Source organism: Balaenoptera physalus (genome assembly GCF_965194825.1).
Source record: "Balaenoptera physalus genome assembly, chromosome: 8".
Classification (NCBI taxonomy): Eukaryota; Metazoa; Chordata; class Mammalia; order Artiodactyla; family Balaenopteridae; genus Balaenoptera; species Balaenoptera physalus.
In genome coordinates, this window is record NC_138887.1 from 8,986,761 (window position 1) to 9,003,395 (window position 16,635).

The 16,635-nt window shown below is 66.4% G+C and overlaps 2 protein-coding genes across 8 annotated transcripts in view; one reads left to right on the top strand and one right to left on the bottom strand.

The window, feature by feature from the left end:
- Positions 1 to 1,856: 1,856 nt before the first annotated feature.
- NACAD (NAC alpha domain containing) lies at positions 1,857 to 12,301 on the top strand. Of its 3 annotated transcripts, XM_082471500.1 has the most exons (9): positions 1,857 to 2,312; positions 4,444 to 9,971; positions 10,494 to 10,683; positions 10,828 to 10,940; positions 11,022 to 11,096; positions 11,504 to 11,650; positions 11,742 to 11,891; positions 12,006 to 12,128; positions 12,218 to 12,301. In XM_082471500.1, the coding sequence occupies exons 1-9, from the start codon at positions 2,246 to 2,248 to the stop codon at positions 12,230 to 12,232; spliced, it is 6,408 nt and encodes a 2,135-aa protein (XP_082327626.1). In that variant the 5' UTR covers positions 1,857 to 2,245; the 3' UTR covers positions 12,233 to 12,301. The 3 variants fall into 3 exon arrangements, with proteins under 3 accessions (XP_082327626.1, XP_082327625.1, XP_082327624.1); XM_082471499.1 differs by having other exon boundaries at positions 4,444 to 10,683; XM_082471498.1 differs by having other exon boundaries at positions 4,444 to 10,683; positions 10,828 to 11,096.
- A 1,561-nt stretch (positions 12,302 to 13,862) lies between these two features.
- CCM2 (CCM2 scaffold protein) overlaps positions 13,863 to 16,635 on the bottom strand; it is a 61,785-nt gene continuing 59,012 nt past the window's right edge. For all 5 annotated transcript variants that reach the window (XM_082471558.1, XM_082471557.1, XM_082471560.1 and 2 more), the window contains 3 exons: positions 16,171 to 16,309; positions 15,345 to 15,483; positions 13,863 to 14,360 (listed from right to left, as the gene is read on the bottom strand). In XM_082471558.1, coding sequence (XP_082327684.1) covers positions 14,080 to 14,360; positions 15,345 to 15,483; positions 16,171 to 16,309 — 559 coding nt within the window. In that variant the 3' untranslated portion in view covers positions 13,863 to 14,079. The remainder of the gene's footprint in view (positions 14,361 to 15,344; positions 15,484 to 16,170; positions 16,310 to 16,635) is intronic.

Genomic DNA, 16,635 nt, shown 5'->3' on the forward strand with positions numbered 1-16,635 from the left:
ATGTGCTGTAAATATTCCTCTTAGCACTGTTACCTGCAGACCACATAATTTGATATTTTGTATTTTTATCTTCATTCAGTTCAGTTCTGTGTTTCTTAAAAATTTTTCTTCTTCTAGATGTGATTTTCCTGGTTGTTGGGTTCTTCCCTGATTTCCCCGGTGTGATGGGTGATTTTTCTTTTTAATTGTATCCCAGACAGGCTATTATGTTCAAATTTTTAATTTTAGCAGGCAGTCATCCTGTTTGGGTTCAAGATGCAGGTCCTGGGCTGCTTTCACGGCCTGCGGTTCTTAGGACAGTATAACATTCAGGGGCTTTCTTGCACTGTGCTGGTCTCATGCCGCTGGGCCCTGCTGGTGCTCTCGAATGGGTGGGAGGCACTTCCTAGGCTGGACCATCCTGTGACTTGGGTTGGGGACGGGGTCTCTGGGTGGGGGGCAGGAGCCTGAGTGAGGTGGGGCACGGTGCGGGGAGGAATGTGCTTCCCTTGGCCCCATATCAGGAGACTTCCCTTGATCTTCGTACCAGTTCTGCGAGACTCCCTAGAATCGTGACAGACTCCTGTCCACATGAGGATGAATACCTGGTCCTCCTCCTGGTAGCAGCTGTGTGTGGGGAGGAGGGGTGGGTTAGGAAATGCCGGGCTTGGGTCCCCTTCTGTTGGGTGGGCTGCTCTGCTGTTGCTCCAGTCCTGGGGTCCCTCACCAGCTCACCTTCCTCTTTTCATCTTTGAGAGTTCAGTTTTGGTGGTCTCTAATTTCCTGCATTTTTCTTGGGTTAGTCAGGAGGAGCAGGGAGACGAGCTCATGCCATAGGGGTTGGCAGAGAAGTGAGACTTATGAAGGACTCAGCTGAGGCGATGAGAAAGGGGCCTTAGGAGGAGGCAACTTATTTTTTTTTTTTCCTGGCTGTGCCGCAGCTTGTGGGATCTTAGTTCCCCTACCAGGGATTGAACCCGGGACCCAACAGTGAAAGTGCCGAGTCCTAACCACTGGACCGCCAGGGAATTCCCTGAAGGAGCAACTTAGAAACTCTTGGATGCTTCCAAGACCCAAGAGGGTGAAGATGGGTGTGGAGGAAAGGGAGGAAGAAGAGGAGTCCCCCACCAGTGGGATAGATGGATAGATTTCCAGTGACAGAGAGGGATGCAAGATGCAGGGCTTAGATTGGGACATGATGTGTCTGGTGCCTGGTGCACCGGGGAGATGCCCAGCAGGCAGCCCCTGGCTCCGTGGGCTCTGGGGTAGAGCCAACAGAAGATTGAAGATGGAGGAGACTCCCTCCGCAACAATGGCCGCTCTGATTACCTGCCCCCGCCCCCGTCTATCTCTGGGGTGGTGACAATGTTCATCTGTCTCCCGGAGCCTGGCACAGGGCGGATGCTCGGCGAATCTGAGTGCAGGCGGGCCTGCGTGGAAGCAAGGGCGCATCTCCGGAAAGCTCGGGGAGGGTTTGCGTCCTCGGGGGTGTGGCAGGGGCGGTTGCTGAGAATGGAGGAAGGCGTGTTTCTCCATCTTCCCTCCATTGCCCGAGAGCTGAAGGGTGGGACAGCGCTGAGCTGCGGGGAGCCCCGGGGACCAGTCAGCCCGGAGCTCCGCTGGGGCTACCTTCCCTGTTGCGCTCCCGCCAGCCGGCTCTGGTTGCCATGGAGCCGGGAGGCGGTTGCCACGGAGACCGACGTGCGAGGACCAGCCAATCAGTGAGGAGCTGCGGCGCCAGCTCTCCTCTTGGATGGAGGCGTCGGGTTAGGCTGGGGACCCCTGCCCGGGCAGCTGGGGTCCGGGAGTTCGGTCAGGGGTACTACGCCGCCGCCTCCCCCAAAGCGCCCGGCCCCCCAGAACCTCCAACACCCCCCCGGCCCCGCACCCCGAATTCTGGCGACCCTCTGCCTCTTCCCGACCCGGCTAAGGGCTGACGCCTCCGACTGGCCCTGAACCCCTCTCCCGTTAGTGGGGGCGGAGAGGTGATGCTGCGGGAAAGGCGGGGCCGCGGACCGCGGGTGGAGAGTGCAGCCGGGGTGGGGTATGGGGAGGGAAGGAGGCTGTCCCACCCCCTCCGCTCCCGGCGCACCGCAGTGCCTGGCGCGCCCGCGCACGCTCACTCGGGGCGGTGGGCGGGCGGGGCGGCGCTGACGTCATCCGCTGACCCCCTTCACCCCCCGGCCGAGGGGCGGTGGCCGCGCAGGCTCCGCGGGACGGACTCACGGACAGACAGGGGACGGAGGGACGGGCGTACGGCCAGGCCATGCCGGGGGAAGCTGCCCGCGCCGAGCTGCTGCTGCCGGAGGCGGGCGGAACAGGGACCCGCACAGGTGAGGCCGCGGGGCTCTCCCGCCTGCGAGTGTCTCCGCCAACCCCTCCCGTCGTCCCCAGTCCCCTCTCCACCCCTCTCTCGCCGTCCCTGTCCCCGTACCATCTCCGTCCCCGTTTCCTCTCCGCTCCTCGCCCTCTCTCCGTCCCTCTCCCTTCTCCATCCCCGCTCCGTCCCCTTCCTTGGTCCCCTGCCCCTCCGGGCACCAGAATCCTAGCCCAGCCCTGTCTCCCACTCAGGACTGCAGGGAAGGGCGGGGTGGAGCAGGGATGTCCTCCAGGAGCTAGAAGCGACTTGAAGGCCTTCGACCGTCCAGGGCTCCGTGCGCTCCCCGCCAGGGTCCCCTGCCGCGCCCCATTGTCTGAGGGGAGCAAGGGGCCTCGAGGGCCCTGCAGCTCTGGACTGGAGGCTGCGGGGTGTCAACTGCACCCCGGCCGCTGGGGATGCGCGGGGCATTCGCCCCTCCAGATGCTTGAGAGCCGCCTCAGGGCTGGCGACTGGTCCTGGCTCAGGAGGGAGGAACAGGGCTGGAGCTGGAGCCTGGGGAAGCTGGAGTTGCCGGCTGAGGTCTGGAATGTGGGAGGCCCTGGGGGAGCATGGCCTGGGGAGCAGTAGCCCTGGAGTGCAGGCCCGAATCCTTGGAGAAACTCAGTCAGCAAGTGTGGGAGGGAATCTGCCTGGGCCTGGGAAAACCAGCCAGGGATGGCCACCGGGCAGGAGGTCAGCCATGTGAGGCTCCGGGAGGGCCAAGGGCACCTGACTGTGGGTGAGAAGTCCCCGGGGGATGAAACCAGGGCTGGGTCCAGGGGCCTGGCCTCCCTCTGGGTCCGGTAAAGTGCGGTGGGGCTGGCTCTGCTTGGACTGTTTGGCGACCTTGGATGAGGCACAAAAGCCTTATGACCTTTGGCTTCCCTTCCTCTGCCCCCTTGGCCCAGCTCCACCCTATGGCTGCCCTGGGGCCCTGGAGTCCAGTGCGGTGCAGAGGGGTACCACACCAGGCTCACTGCCAAGAGCCTGGTCTCCAGCACCCAGCCCTGCCTGCCACACCCACCTCCAGGAGTTAGGTATTCATCACACTCCAGTGGACCCAAAGGACCCCCTTCTCAGGACCCCCTGGCCCCAGCAGTGTGGCCCAAGGGCCCAGGTTCTGCCACTGCTGCAGCCGATGGGCAGCCTGGGGAGGGGGGCTGCCCCTGCGTAAGCTCCCCTCTAATCCTGGCAGACACTCCCCTTTGCAGACTGAAAGCTGAGGCACAGGAGATGTACTTGTGGGAGGTCTTGGGTGAGCATGGTAGAACAGGAATCCTCCAGAGAATGTGGCCGGGGCCTGGGCAGCCCCTGTCCACTGCCGTGGGACGCCCCACAAATGTCTCTGGCAGAGGGAGCCAGCCCTGCCAGCCCTGCGGAGTGGCTGCCATCGTGGAGACTCAGCTGGACGCTCTCTCAGCCCCCCACGGCTGCATACAGGGCAGGGCAGGGCCGCCTCTGCTCCCCCAGAGGGCCAGCACCACTGCCAGCACGGCCTCTGGCTGAGCTGGGACGTCCTGCCTGAGGACCGCACGCCGTGGCCCCTGCTTCCCCTCGTGCACGTGCCAGCTCAGGGAACAGGGGTGGGGTGGAGCCCAGGGAGTCCCCGACAGCTTGGCCTCGGGTGCGGGCGGCGAGGAAAGGGGAGAGATGAGGCAGAGAAGCAAGAGCCCCACTTCACAGCAGGCGTGAGATCTGGAAGGTTCCAGAGCTGAGTGGAGCACAGGCCTCCTACTCCCTGGGGGCTCACTGACCTGGGGGGTCATGAGCAGGCCTCTCCTGGCAAGCCCGGCCGAGGCAGCGCAGATTACGGGCAACGAGTCAGCAGGCTAGTGTCCGAGGCGACGGGAGCTGGTCTCATCTTTTCTGAGCGTCTCAGAGAAGAGCCAGACCTCAAGCTGCTCACCGTGGTCAGAACTCCTGGAAATCCTCCCCCAGGCACAGCAATTGCCTTTCCCTCTCGTGACCTCTCTTTTCAGCGGACACCCACCCCCGCAGGCCCCCAGCCCTGTGCTCAACTCCCGTCTGAGGGAGGGACGGCTGCAGGCTGGGAGCTGCTTCTCAGGCAAGATGCCTGCCCTTCTCACGCCCTTCTCTCTCCACAGATCTGTCCTGCGATGCGGCTGCGGCTACCACCCCGAGGGGGGACCAGCTGGAGCACTGTGTCCTGACCCCTGAGCCCAGTGCCCTGGCTCTCACGTTCCTGCCCAGCAAGCCGGGTGCCCGGCCCCCGCCTGACGGAGCCAGCTGGGATGCAGGGCCGGGACGCGCCCCCTCGGCCTGGGCAGTCCAGGCAGAGGGCGGCCCCAGCCCAGGGCCCCCCGAGGTTCGGCCTGCTGAAGGTCCTCTCCCAGCCTCCCTGGAGCCGCGGATTGTGATGGGCGAGGAGACGTGCCGGGCATCCCCACTGCCCAGGGCAACCCTGCCAGAGCTCAGGGACTGGGAGGGTGGGCACGCCAGTCTGAACCCACCCCCCGAGTTGTGTTCTCAGGGTGACCCTCCTGTGCCTTTCCCTGCCCCAGACTCCGATTCCTACTTCACCCCTCCCTCCACCCCGACCGAGACAGCCTCCACCCTGCTCCCTGGCCCCGGGCCCCACAGGGATGCCCAGGATGCCCAGGCTGAGCTGGGGGACTCGCCGCCAGCCTCGCCCTCAGGCTCCTACATCACGGCAGACGGGGACAGCTGGGCCTCGTCCGCATCCTGCTCCGTGAGCCTGCAGGCCCCGGCTGAAGGGCTGGACGTGCCCTCAGGCTGGGGCTTCTCCCCACCTGGCTCTGTGGCCGATGAGACGGAGCTGCCCCCTGCCGGGACCCCGGACACCTCGTCCCCAGAGTCCAGCCTCTCGGCAGACAGCAGCTCTTCCTGGGGGCAGGAGGGCCACTTCTTCGAGCTGGACTTCCTGGCCAATGACCCGATGATCCCTGCGTCCCTCCTGCCCTTCCAGGGCAGCCTCATCTTCCAGGTGGAGGCTGTAGAGGTGACGCCGCTGCCCCCCGAGGAAGAGGCGGAGGGGCAGGAAGAGGAGCAGGAGGAGGAGGACGAGCAGGAGGCCCCCCTGCCCCGAGGGGACCTGGCCGGGGAGGGCGAGGACGACAGCACGTTCGCGTCCTCCCTGCAGTCGCTGTCCGACCTGTCCATCACTGAGGGCGTGGACGAGGCCTTCGCCTTCCGAGATGACACCTCGGCCGCCTCCTCTGACCCCGACTCGGCCTCCTACGCGGGGGGTGATGATGAGAGACTGTACAGCGGGGAGCCCCACGCACAGCCCGCCACCCTGCTCCAGGACAGCCCTGGTGAGGCCGCCTCCTGGGGCCCAGAGCCCACTCTTGGGGTGTCTGAGGGAGAGGTTGGCCGGGCTGCCAAGAGCCAGGAACCCATCTCCGATATAACCGGGGTGGGCCCTGCTCCAGGCCAGGTGTCCGCTGCTGCTATGGCCCCTCAGGCCCCACAGAAAGCCCCAGGCCTCACTGGGGTGACCCCTCAGGCCTGGGCAGCAGAGGCAGGCTCCACCATGGCACCACCTGTTGCCACAATCACACCTCAGTCCCTGCAGGAGGGACACGGCGCTGCCTTAGGCTTAGAGCCCCAGACTTCGAAGGCAGAGGCGGGCCTCGACTCTCTGCAGAACCTGAAGGAAGAAACAGGCCAGGGGTTTGCCGCTGCAGGCAGCCCTGAGCCCCAGCCAGGAGAAGTGGAACCGGCAGCATCCCCGCCCCTGCAGGATGCAGGCCTCCCCACTGGCCAGGGATTTGAGCCCCAGGCCAGCCCTGAGCCCCAGCCAGAAGAAGTGGACCTGACGGCATCCTTGCCCCTGCAGGATGCAGACCTCCCCTATGGCCAGGGATCTGAGCCCCAGGCCAGCCCTGAGCCCCAGCCAGAAGTAAACCTGACGGCATCCTTGCCCCTGCAGGATGCAGACCTCCCCTATGGCCAGGGATCTGCCCCCCAGGCCAGCCCTGAGCCCCAGCCGGAAGAAGTGGACCTGACGGCATCCTTGCCACTCCAGGATGCAGACCTCCCCACTGGCCAGGGATTTGAGCCCCAGGCCAGCCCTGAGCCCCAGCCAGAAGAAGTGGACCTGACGGCATCCTTGCCCCTGCAGAATGCAGACCTCCCCTATGGCCAGGGATCTGAGCCCCAGGCCAGCCCTGAGCCCCAGCCAGAAGAAGTGGACCTGATGGCATCCTTGCCCCTGCAGGATGCAGACCTCCCCTATGGCCAGGGATCTGCCCCCCAGGCCAGCCCTGAGCCCCAGCCAGAAGAAGTGGACCTGACGGCATCCTTGCCCCTGCAGAATGCAGACCTCCCCTATGGCCAGGGATCTGAGCCCCAGGCCAGCCCTGAGCCCCAGCCGGAAGAAGTGGACCTGACGGCATCCTTGCCCCTGCAGGATGCAGGCCTCCCCTCTGGCCAGGGATCTGCCCCTGAGGCCGGCCCTGAGCCCCAGCCGGAAGAACTGGACCTGACCGCATCTTTGCCCCTGCAGGATGCAGGCCTCCCCTCTGGCCAGGGATCTGCCCCCGAGGACAGCCCTGAGCCGCAGGCGGAAGAACTGGACCTGACGGCATCCTTGCCCCTGCAGGATGCAGGCCTCCCCTCTGGCCAGGGATCTGCCTCCGAGACCAGCCCTGAGCCCCAGCCGGAAGAAGTGGACCTGACGGCATCCCCGCCCCTGCAGGATGCAGGCCTTCCCTCTGGCCAAGGATCTGCCTCCGAGACCAGCCCTGAGCCCCAGCCAGAAGAAGTGGACCTGACGGCATCCTTGCCGCTGCAGGATGCAGGCCTCCCCTCTGGCCAAGGATCTGCCTCCGAGACCAGCCCTGAGCCCCAGCCGGAAGAAGTGGACCTGATGGCATCCTTGCCCCTGCAGGATGCAGGCCTCTCCTCTGGCCAAGGATCTGCCTCCGAGACCAGCCCTGAGCCCCAGCCGGAAGAATTGGACCTGATGGCATCCTTGCCGCTACAGGATGCAGGCCTCTCTTTGGTCCAGGGATCTTCTTCCGAGGCCAGCCCTGAGCCCCAGCCAGAAGAAGTGGACCTGATGGCATCCTTGCCCCTGCAGGATGCAGGCCTCTCTTTGGTCCAGGGATCTGCCTCCGAGGCCAGCCCTGAGCCCCAGTCAGAAGTGGACCTGATGGCATCCCCGCCCCTGCAAGATGCAGGCCTCTCTTTGGTACAGGGATCTGCCTCCGAGACCAGCCCTGAGCCCCAGTCAGAAGAAGTGGACCTGACGGCATCCCCGCCCCTGCAGGATGCAGGCCTTCCCTCGATCCAGGGATCTGCCTCCGAGACCAGCCCTGAGCCCCAGCTGGAAGAAGTGGACCTGATGGCATCCTTGCCCCTGCAGGATGCAGGCCTCTCTTCTGGCCAAGGATCTGCCTCTGAGGCCAGCCCTGAGCCCCAGACAGAAGAAGTGGACCTGATGGCATCCTTGCCCCTGCAGGATGCAGGCCTCTCCTCTGGCCAAGGATCTGCCTCCGAGGCCAGCCCTGAGCCCCAGATAGAAGAAGTGGACCTGATGGCATCCTTGCCGCTGCAGGATGCAGGCCTTCCCTCAGTCCAGGGATCTGCCTACGAGACCAGCCCTGAGCCCCAGCCAGAAGAAGTGGACCTGATGGCATCCTTGCCCCTGCAGGATGCAGGCCTCTCCTCTGGCCAAGGATCTTCCTCCGAGGCCAGCCCTGAGCCCCAGTCAGAAGTGGACCTGATGGCATCCTTGCCCCTGCAGGATGAAGGCCTCTCTTTGGTCCAGGGATCTGCCTCCGAGGCCAGCCCTGAGCCCCAGCCAGAAGAAGTGGACCTGATGGCATCCTTGCCCCTGCAGGATGCAGGCCTCTCTTTGGTCCAGGGATCTTCTTCCGAGGCCAGCCCTGAGCCCCAGCCAGAAGAAGTGGACCTGATGGCATCCCCGCCCCTGCAGGATGAAGGCCTCTCTTTGGTCCAGGGATCTGCCTCCGAGACCAGCCCCAAGCCCCAGCCAGAAGAAGTGGACCTGATAGCATCCCAGCCCCTGCAGGATGAAGGCCTACCCTCTGGCCAAGGATCTGCCTCTGAAGCCAGCCCTGAGCCCCAGGTGGAAGAAGTGGACCTGACAGCATTCCTGCCCCTGCAGGATGCAGGCCTCCCCTCGGTCCAGGTATCTGCCTCCGAACCCAGCCCTGAGCCCCAGCCAGAAGAAGTGGACCTGACAGCATTCCAGCCCCTGCAGGATGCAGACCTCCCTTTGGTCCAGAGATCTTCCTCCAAGGCCAGCCCCGAGCCTCAGTCGGAAGAAGTGGACCTGACTGCATCCCCGCCCCTGCAGGATGCAGGCCTTCCCTCAGTCCAGGGATCTGCCTCCGAGGCCAGCCCTGAACCCCAGTCAGAAGTGGACCTGATGGCATCCTTGCCCCTGCAAGATGCAGGCCTTCCCTCGATCCAGGGATCTGCCTCCGAGGCCAGCCCTGAGCGCCAGTCGGAAGAAGTGGACCTGACCGCATCCCCGCCCCTGCAGGATGCAGGCCTTCCCTCAGTCCAGGGATCTGCCTACGAGGCCAGCCCTGAACCCCAGTCAGAAGTGGACCTGATGGCATCCTTGCCCCTGCAGGATGCAGGCCTTCCCTCGATCCAGGGATCTGCCTCCAAGGCCAGCCCTGAGCCCCAGCCAGAAGAAGTGGACCTGATGGCATGCTTGCCCCTGCAGGATGCAGCCCTTCCCTCAGTCCAGGGATCTGCCTCCGAGACCAGCCCTGAGCCCCAGCTGGAAGAAGTGGACCTGATGGCATCCTTGCCCCTGCAGGATGCAGGCCTCCCCTCAGTCCAGGGATCTGCCTCTGAGGCCAGCCCTGAGCCCCAGCTGGAAGAAGTGGCCCTGACAGCACGCCTGCCCCTGCAGGATGCAGGCCTCCCCTCTAGCCAAGGATCTGCCACCAAGGCCAGCCCTCAGGCCTTGCAGGCTGACACAGGCTACACCCTAGGGACAGAGCCCATGGCCACCACAGCCCAACAGAAAGGAGGCAAGACTTTGGAACTGAGGCCAGCGCCTGAGAAAAGGGACCCAGACCACACTGGAGGCTCAGACTCTCTGGCCTTGGATCAGATCCATCTGGGTGTCCTGGAGCCAGCTGCAGATGCTCGGATACCCTTGGACGGAGATGCAGGCCCTTCCAAGCCTGCCACGGAGGCCCCAGACGCACCTGAGCCTGCCACGGAGGCCCCAGACGCACCAGAGCCTGCCACGGAGGCCCCAGACGCACCTGAGCCTGCCACGGAGGCCCCAGACGCACCTGAGCCTGCCACGGAGGCCCCAGACGCACCAGAGCCTGCCACGGAGGCCCCAGACGCACCAGAGCCTGCCACGGAGGCCCCAGACGCACCAGAGCCTGCCACGGAGGCCCCAGACGCACCTGAGCCTGCCACGGAGGCCCCAGGTCCCCCAGAGCCTGACTCCAGTGGGGAGGAAGTAGCCAAGGGCCTTCTGGCACCTGAGCGGAGAGCCTGTCCTGATGCCCGTGTGCATGGGGGTGACGGAGCTGAGCCCAGCTCGCCCCTAAAGGAGGCCCTGGGAGCTGAGAACCAGGGGCGTGGGGTTCTAAAGGCAGTCGTCAGCAGCCCAGAGGCATGTCCTGCTGCCAGCCTGGAGGTTGGCCAGGTGGGGCCCCCAAGCCCAGTGGAGGAGGGAAGGGCCACCCTGGGGCCCAGGCTTCCCGTGGCTGTGGCCTCAGAGGCTGGGCTGGGCTCCTGCCCGGAGTCTCCATCAAGGGCTGTACGCAGGCGGGGAGGGAGCTGCCCCAAAGATCCTGCCCCGGCATTTCCGCTGCCCTCAAGGCAGCCAGAGCCCGTGCGGGGCCCGCACAGCGGAGAGCAGGCCCCGGCAGCACTGGGAGTCCGCGGCGCCTCCCCGCCGCAGCCGCCACAAAGCCCCACGGGAGGCCTGCCCAGTGCACCCCAAGACGGCATCCAGGGCGCTGAGTCCCCTGCTCCTGGTGCCCTCATGCAGACAGTCCCGCACCCCGCGGCACCCCCTGCCCCCTGCCCTTGCCAGGTCCCCGGGGAAGACTTGGGGGAGGGCGAGGAGCCCCTGGGCTCCCTGGGACTCCCACCGCCACGGGCAAGAGCCCAGCGGGCGGTGGCTGCCTTCTCAGGGACCAAGAACCCCCCCGGGGCCGGGCAGGTCAGCCTCCCGCCCCACTCCCCCCTTCTCAGCCCCAAGGCGGCCCCCAAGGGGGCTACCCATGCCAAAGACCTGGCCTCGAGGATCTCGCCCCCCTGCCAAGTGCCTCCTGGCTCCGGGCTCCGGAGCCCAGCCGGACCTCGAGGGCTCCCAGCCGCCGAGCAGGATGACCAGGACAGTTTGGAAGAAGGTGAGGGGGATCCAGGCTGGAGCAGTGTCCTGAGCCGGGGTCTGCGAGGGGCAGGGACGCCACCCCCGGCGCAGAGCCAGAGCTGCTCGCCCCAGGCCCCCGTCCACAGGGCGGAGGCCATCCTCACACCTCCCCTGTCCTCAGACTCACCCCAGGCTCCAGGCTCCGGCCAGCACTCGGACAGCCACGGGGAGTCGTCAGCCGAGCTGGAGGAGCAAGACCCCTCGGGACCGCAGACCACGCCGTGCCCAGCCCAGGTGCCCAGACGCGGGGGGACGCGCACCCCTGGGAGGGCGCCACGCCCCACCCTCGGGTGCTCAGACCCCTCTCCTCCTCAGGCCCCGGCAGGCGGCGGGAGCGAGGAGACCGTCACCAAAGTCAAGCAGAGCCGCAGTGAGAAGAAGGCCCGAAAGGTGGGCTGGGGCCCTGCTGGGACCCTGCTCCCCCCGGGAGGGACCGGGCTGGCCAGCAACCCAAGCACCCAGGACTGGGGCTGGCTGCGTACAGGGACCCCTTCCCAGCCCATGGCCGACGAAGTCCATTGGCAGGGGCCGCTGGGTAGAGGCAGTAACGGGACACCTCGTGCAAGTAACTGGGCCTGGGCTGTCAGCGGACATGGCCTCTCAGCCCGAGTCCGACGCCCTCTTGTACACACGGGGGCACCTGGGAGGGTCCACAGAGGGTCCCCGGGAGTCGGTGACAGAGCCCCTGTGACCCTGGCGGTGTGCCGCCTCCCCCTGGGCCTGCTCCTCCCCGTCCCACGGCCCCCACCGGGGACCTTTGGGGCTGAGGCCCGGGCCTGAGACCGCTGTGCCCCCAGGCGATGTCCAAGCTGGGCTTACGACAGATCCAGGGCGTCACCAGGATCACCATCCAGAAGTCCAGGAACATCCTCTTTGTCATCGCCAAGCCTGACGTCTTTAAGAGTCCGGCCTCGGACACCTACGTGGTCTTCGGCGAGGCCAAGGTCCAACCGGCCGGCCGTGGGCGCAGGGCGGGGGATAGGGGCCGGGGGCCGGGGGCGGGGGCTCGGCTGACGGCCGTGCTCTGTGCTGCAGATCGAGGACCTGTCCCAGCAGGTGCACAGAGCTGCGGCTGAGAAGTTCAAGGTGCCCTCGGAGCCCTCCGCCCTGGTCCCCGAGTCAGCGCCTGGGCCGAGGGTGAGGCCAGAGTGCAAGGAGGAGGAAGAGGAGGAGGAGGACGAGGAGGTGAGGCCCAGGGGCACAGGGCCCAGCCCCGCGAAGGGGGGCAGCTTCGCCTGGGGGCCCCTTCCCGGCGGAGGGGACCGCTACAGCAGCACCTCCCTGCTTGCCCCGCTCCAGGTGGACGAGACAGGGCTGGAGCTTCGGGACATTGAGCTGGTGATGGCGCAGGCCAACGTGTCAAGGGCCAAGGCCGTGCGGGCCCTGAGGGACAACCAGAGCGATATCGTCAACGCCATCATGGTGAGTGGCCGGCCCCCTCGCAGGCGCCTTGCTGCCGTCTCCGCTGTGTCCTCACACAACGTGACCCCCTCTTTGTGCGCTTCCTGCAGGAGCTGACAATGTAGCTGCTGACCAGAGACCTGGCTCCACCCCTGCCCCCCAGCTCTGCTGCTCAATAAACCGGTGTCCCCTCATCGCCTCTCTGCTCCTCCAAAGGCTCCCCCAGCGCAGGCTCTGGCGAAACGGATTGGAGGAAGCGTGAAGAGGCTTCCTGAAGCCACGCAGGCCCCAAGGAGGGTGGCGGTCCTTCCCCCAAGTCCCAGAGGGTGGCGGTCCCTCCCCCGTGTCCCAGGGCACCCAACTTGCCCAGAGATTGCGGGCAGTCCAGTCACCTGGCTGCGGCCCCACGTATGGGCCTGGGGACTGCAGTTTCCGGAAGGAACTCCCCAGACGCAGGGGCTCAGAAGTTTCTGCAGGGGCCCTGAGCCGCAGCAGCTGCAGGAAGGCAGCGTCTGCTCAGGGACTCACCAGTTCATGCCCCAAAGTTCCTGGCCCCTCACCACGGCCCAGCTCTAGGAGTCACCGTCCTCCCCGTGTCCTCTCCTCTCTCTGCAAAGGCCAGGGATCCGCAGGGTGGGAGCCACGCCCCAGGACAGAAGAGGGAGACCACAAAGCGGGAGGCCACGTGTGGGTGGAGCCCCCGGAGTGGAGGAGCAGTTCCTGACCGGCCACAGAACGCTCCTGGGACACCAGGTCCCCTCTGTGCTCAAGCCCAGGGTGGGCTGTGGAGGCGCCGGCCCCTGGACTAGGTGGCTATCTTTAGCTGTTCCAGATGCTTCCAGGGCAGGTTGATTTGCACACACGCCTAGAGACAACACCTACCAACGGTCTCCCTTAGCTTTGCCCAGCCCAGGCCCACAACCAGCTCCAGGACAGCCAGGGCCAGAGCCAAGTGTGAGACCCTTCCTCCCATCCTGCCCCACCCCTCAGCAGGGGGGGAGCCTAGGGGGCTGCAGACCCCTGCCTGGTTCCCACACGGCCTCACCGAGAGCCCACGGCCCTGCCCTCCCTCCTGGGGGCTCAAGTACCCACCCTGCTGAGCCTGGTGCTTCCCACACACGCGGTCAGGGGCCTCACAGCAATGCGCAGGCGTCTTGCGGGCGAGGAAGCAATCCTGGAGCTGGGCCCTCCCGCGCCCACGCAGCAGTGCCCAGGCCCCAGCCTGCAACCCGACGGCCCTGCCCTGGGGTCACCACCACTGCCTCCCCATGTCCTAAGGGGGACCGAGGCAAACGGCCTTGAAGGGGTGGGCACAGTGCCCCCCCACTGGCCTTCCTGACGACCGGGGACCCTGGGCTCCAAGACGACGCACTCTCAGGGTGGGGACGGCACTTCTGGTGAAGGGGTGGTGTGCAGATCTGCTGTGGAGACCACCATGACACTGGATGAGAGCTGGGGACTGGGGCCTGGGCAAGCGGGGGAGGACAGCCAGCGCCCCCCAGACAGCCCAGTGCCCAGGTCCCGCCAGCGGGGCCTGATGTTCACGTCCACGTGTGCTTAGGACACCTGCTCTCTGCCCTGTGTCCACAACCCCAAATCAGGCCCTCCCCTTAGGCAGCGGGCATGAGTGCCCAGCCCACTGTGCCCAGCCTGGGCGTGCGGGTCTCAGACAGAGGCCAGAGCGCACACCCCAGCTCCTACCCCACTGGAGCAAGAACACGCTAGCAGAGATAAATTATTCACATTGCAGTAAACTTCTTTTAAGGTCTCTGAGAGTTTCAATAGAAACGTCATGTGCAAAATGACAGCTGTCCGGGGTCTGGCTGACAGGACCCCCTCCCGAGGCAGGGTGGCATGCAGGGGGGGCGCAGCGCGGCCTTCCGCCCCAGCACCAGGGTGCCTCCTTCACAGTAGAGCCACCTGCGCCCGGGGCCCCGCATGGGGAGGGCGGCTGGCAGGGGTCCCGGCGCCATCAGGCCGAGTCCTGGTCCATGCTGCAGCCCAGCGCCTCGATGTCGTTGCTGATGTCCGAGATCATGCGGTCCCACTCGTCCCCCTCCGAGGGCGCGGACTGGTCGTCAGAGCTGCCCGCGGCCCTGTTCCCGTTGGAGGTGGAGGTGGAGGTGGAGCTCATGGCCCGTCGGTACCTGCCGAAGCTGTCGGTGATGATGCCGCGGCCGTCCTTCACCCCGATGGTCTCCAGGAAGTTCTCGAAGTGCTGGCTGTCCTTCTCCGGGATGAAGGGCCGCAGACCTGCACACACACGGCACACCTGACCCTGCGGCTCCCGCACAAAGCCCACGGCCTGGGGGGCCCACCCCACCACTCGCCCGCGTCTGGCCCGACCCTGGCAGGTGCCGTGGGCCCTGGCCCGGCCCTGCCTCTGCAGCGGGGCAGGCGTGGGCCGGGAGCCACACCCTCACGTCACTCCCCTGAGGCCTCACAGAAGCCCCATTGCACAGGTTTCCAGATGGAGGAGAGGAGGGGAGAGGAGAGGAGAGGGCGGAGGGGAGGCTGACGCAGGGCTCCGAGCACTGGCCCCGCCGCCCAGCCGTGCTCCCAGCGCCCGGGCGACCACCCACTTCCTGGAAAGACACCCCCTCCTATGCGAGAACAATACGAACAGGGGCCGTGGAGCCCAGCCCTGGCTGGCGACTGACTCCAGGGGGCAGTGGGGTCAGCAAGAGCTCGGACTGGACGCAGCAGGTCCGCTCCAGCCCTTCACCCCCCGTGAGCAGCGCGCCCTCATCGGACCATTGGGGGCAGAGCCAGGACCCAGGAGCCTCCACCAGCCACCGTCAACCAGCCGTGTTCTCCGGGGTCAGCGTGGGGAAAGCAGAGGCGCTACCGGCCTTGCGCACGTGCGCAGCCATCCAGGGCCCTGTCCGCGGCAGGCCCTGAGCACCCGCCCGCCGCACTGACTCCGCGTGCTAAGCTCTCGGGGCCTCGGCTAAGGCCGTTCTTCACTGGGAATGGCGTCTTCACTCCTCCACCCAGCAAGCTCCCGCCCACCCTCCCAAACCTGCTCAAGCGCCACCTCCCTTGAAGAGCCTCCCCCGGCCCTCTCCAGGCAGCGTGGCGCCCACCTCCCCCTCAGCCTGGCTCCCGTGCGGCCCCTCCCACTTCCCCGGGGGCAGGTCCCCGCCCGTCACTGGGACGAGCCCTCCCAGCCGCATCACTCAGGCCTTGCTGGCTGGCCCCATTCCTCACGGCGCCCCCCGTCCGTCGAGCGCTCACCGAGCAGCAGGAACTTGCGGCTGTCCCCGTAGAGCTGCCGCAGGTTGATGCAGAACTCGTGCACCGAGGCTCCATCGCGGTACTCGTGCAGCAGCGCCGCGAACTGCTGGATCTCCTGCGATGACAGCTTGGTGCGCAGCTGCCGAGAGAGCCGGGCCCGGGGCGGGGTGGTGACCCGCGCTGCCGCCCCCCTGCCCACACCCCACGCGACCCCAGCGGACCTGCAGCTCCACTGCTCCGGCCGGCAGGAGAGAGAGGCGCCCGCACCGTCCGCCCTAACCTGCAGCCGCGGCTGGCCAGGCTGACCGCAAGCGGGTGGAGGGCGCGTCTGCACACCACTGCCGGGGGCAGCGACCAGCACCCTGGAGCCCAGAGTGATGCTCAGCCAGTTGACCGAGTTTCTAATGAGAACATCACGTGAAGTCGGGGGATGGGGGCAAAAGAATCTGCTGAGCGATGACAAGGCCCATCTGGCCCTTCCAGGAGTGACCCGGTCCTCCGCTACCGTCCACCACCAGAGACCCAGGGACAGGCCTGTGGTCCAGCCCCCGAGGCCAGAGCAGCCCACATGCTCAGGCCTTGGCCAACTCACGCCCTCCCCAAAGACTAACCTGGAGGGAAAGGCAGTGAGGCCCAGTTGCAAGCAAGGCGCCCACGCTCAACCCCAGCCCCACCCACAGAGAAGCACGCCTTCATCCTCCCCCCCCACCCTGCCCCACCCCTGCAGGGAGATTCTAACCCCAAGGCCCGCCGGCCCCAGCACAGGCCTGCTAGAGCACGTGGGCCCTCTGGGGCCGGGGTCTCCTGACGGCGGCGGGCGGCGTACCGTGAGCATGTAGTCCTGCAGCAGCTCGGCGGCCGTGGCGCTCAGCTCGCTCTCACTGACCGTCTTGGCGTGGGGCGCCGTCTGCATGCAGAAGGACAAGGGCGACACGCCGCCTGCATGCGCACACTCGGGGAAGGAGCTGCAAGGACGCGAGCCGAGCCGTGGGTGGGCGGCCCCCCAGCCCTGCCCCTTGCCTGCACCCTCGACCCCCACGGGGGCCCAATTAGGGCCAGGGTCTGAGAGGAGGAGGGGGCCTGTCATGGAGGGAGGGGCTCGGGGCCGGACAGAGAAAGACACGTGCAGGGAAGGACCCAGAAGGGGCCCTCAGCCTAGCAGGGTCTCAGTGGAGCGATGATGTCACTGGTGTGACCCTGGGGAGCCCACTCACTGGAAGGCTCCTGAAGGGGGCGGGGGTGGGGGGAGGGATACCGACGAGGAGGGTGGAGCCAGGCAGCCATGCTGGCA

Coding starts and splice junctions, on each gene's coding strand:
- NACAD (XM_082471498.1), top strand. CDS start 2,246: ATGCCGGGGGAAGCTGCCCGCGCCGAGCTGCTGCTGCCGGAGGCGGGC. Junction 2,313..4,443: donor CGGAACAGGGACCCGCACAG/GTGAGGCCGCGG, acceptor CTCTCTCCACAG/ATCTGTCCTGCGATGCGGCT. Junction 11,651..11,741: donor TGGTCTTCGGCGAGGCCAAG/GTCCAACCGGCC, acceptor TCTGTGCTGCAG/ATCGAGGACCTGTCCCAGCA.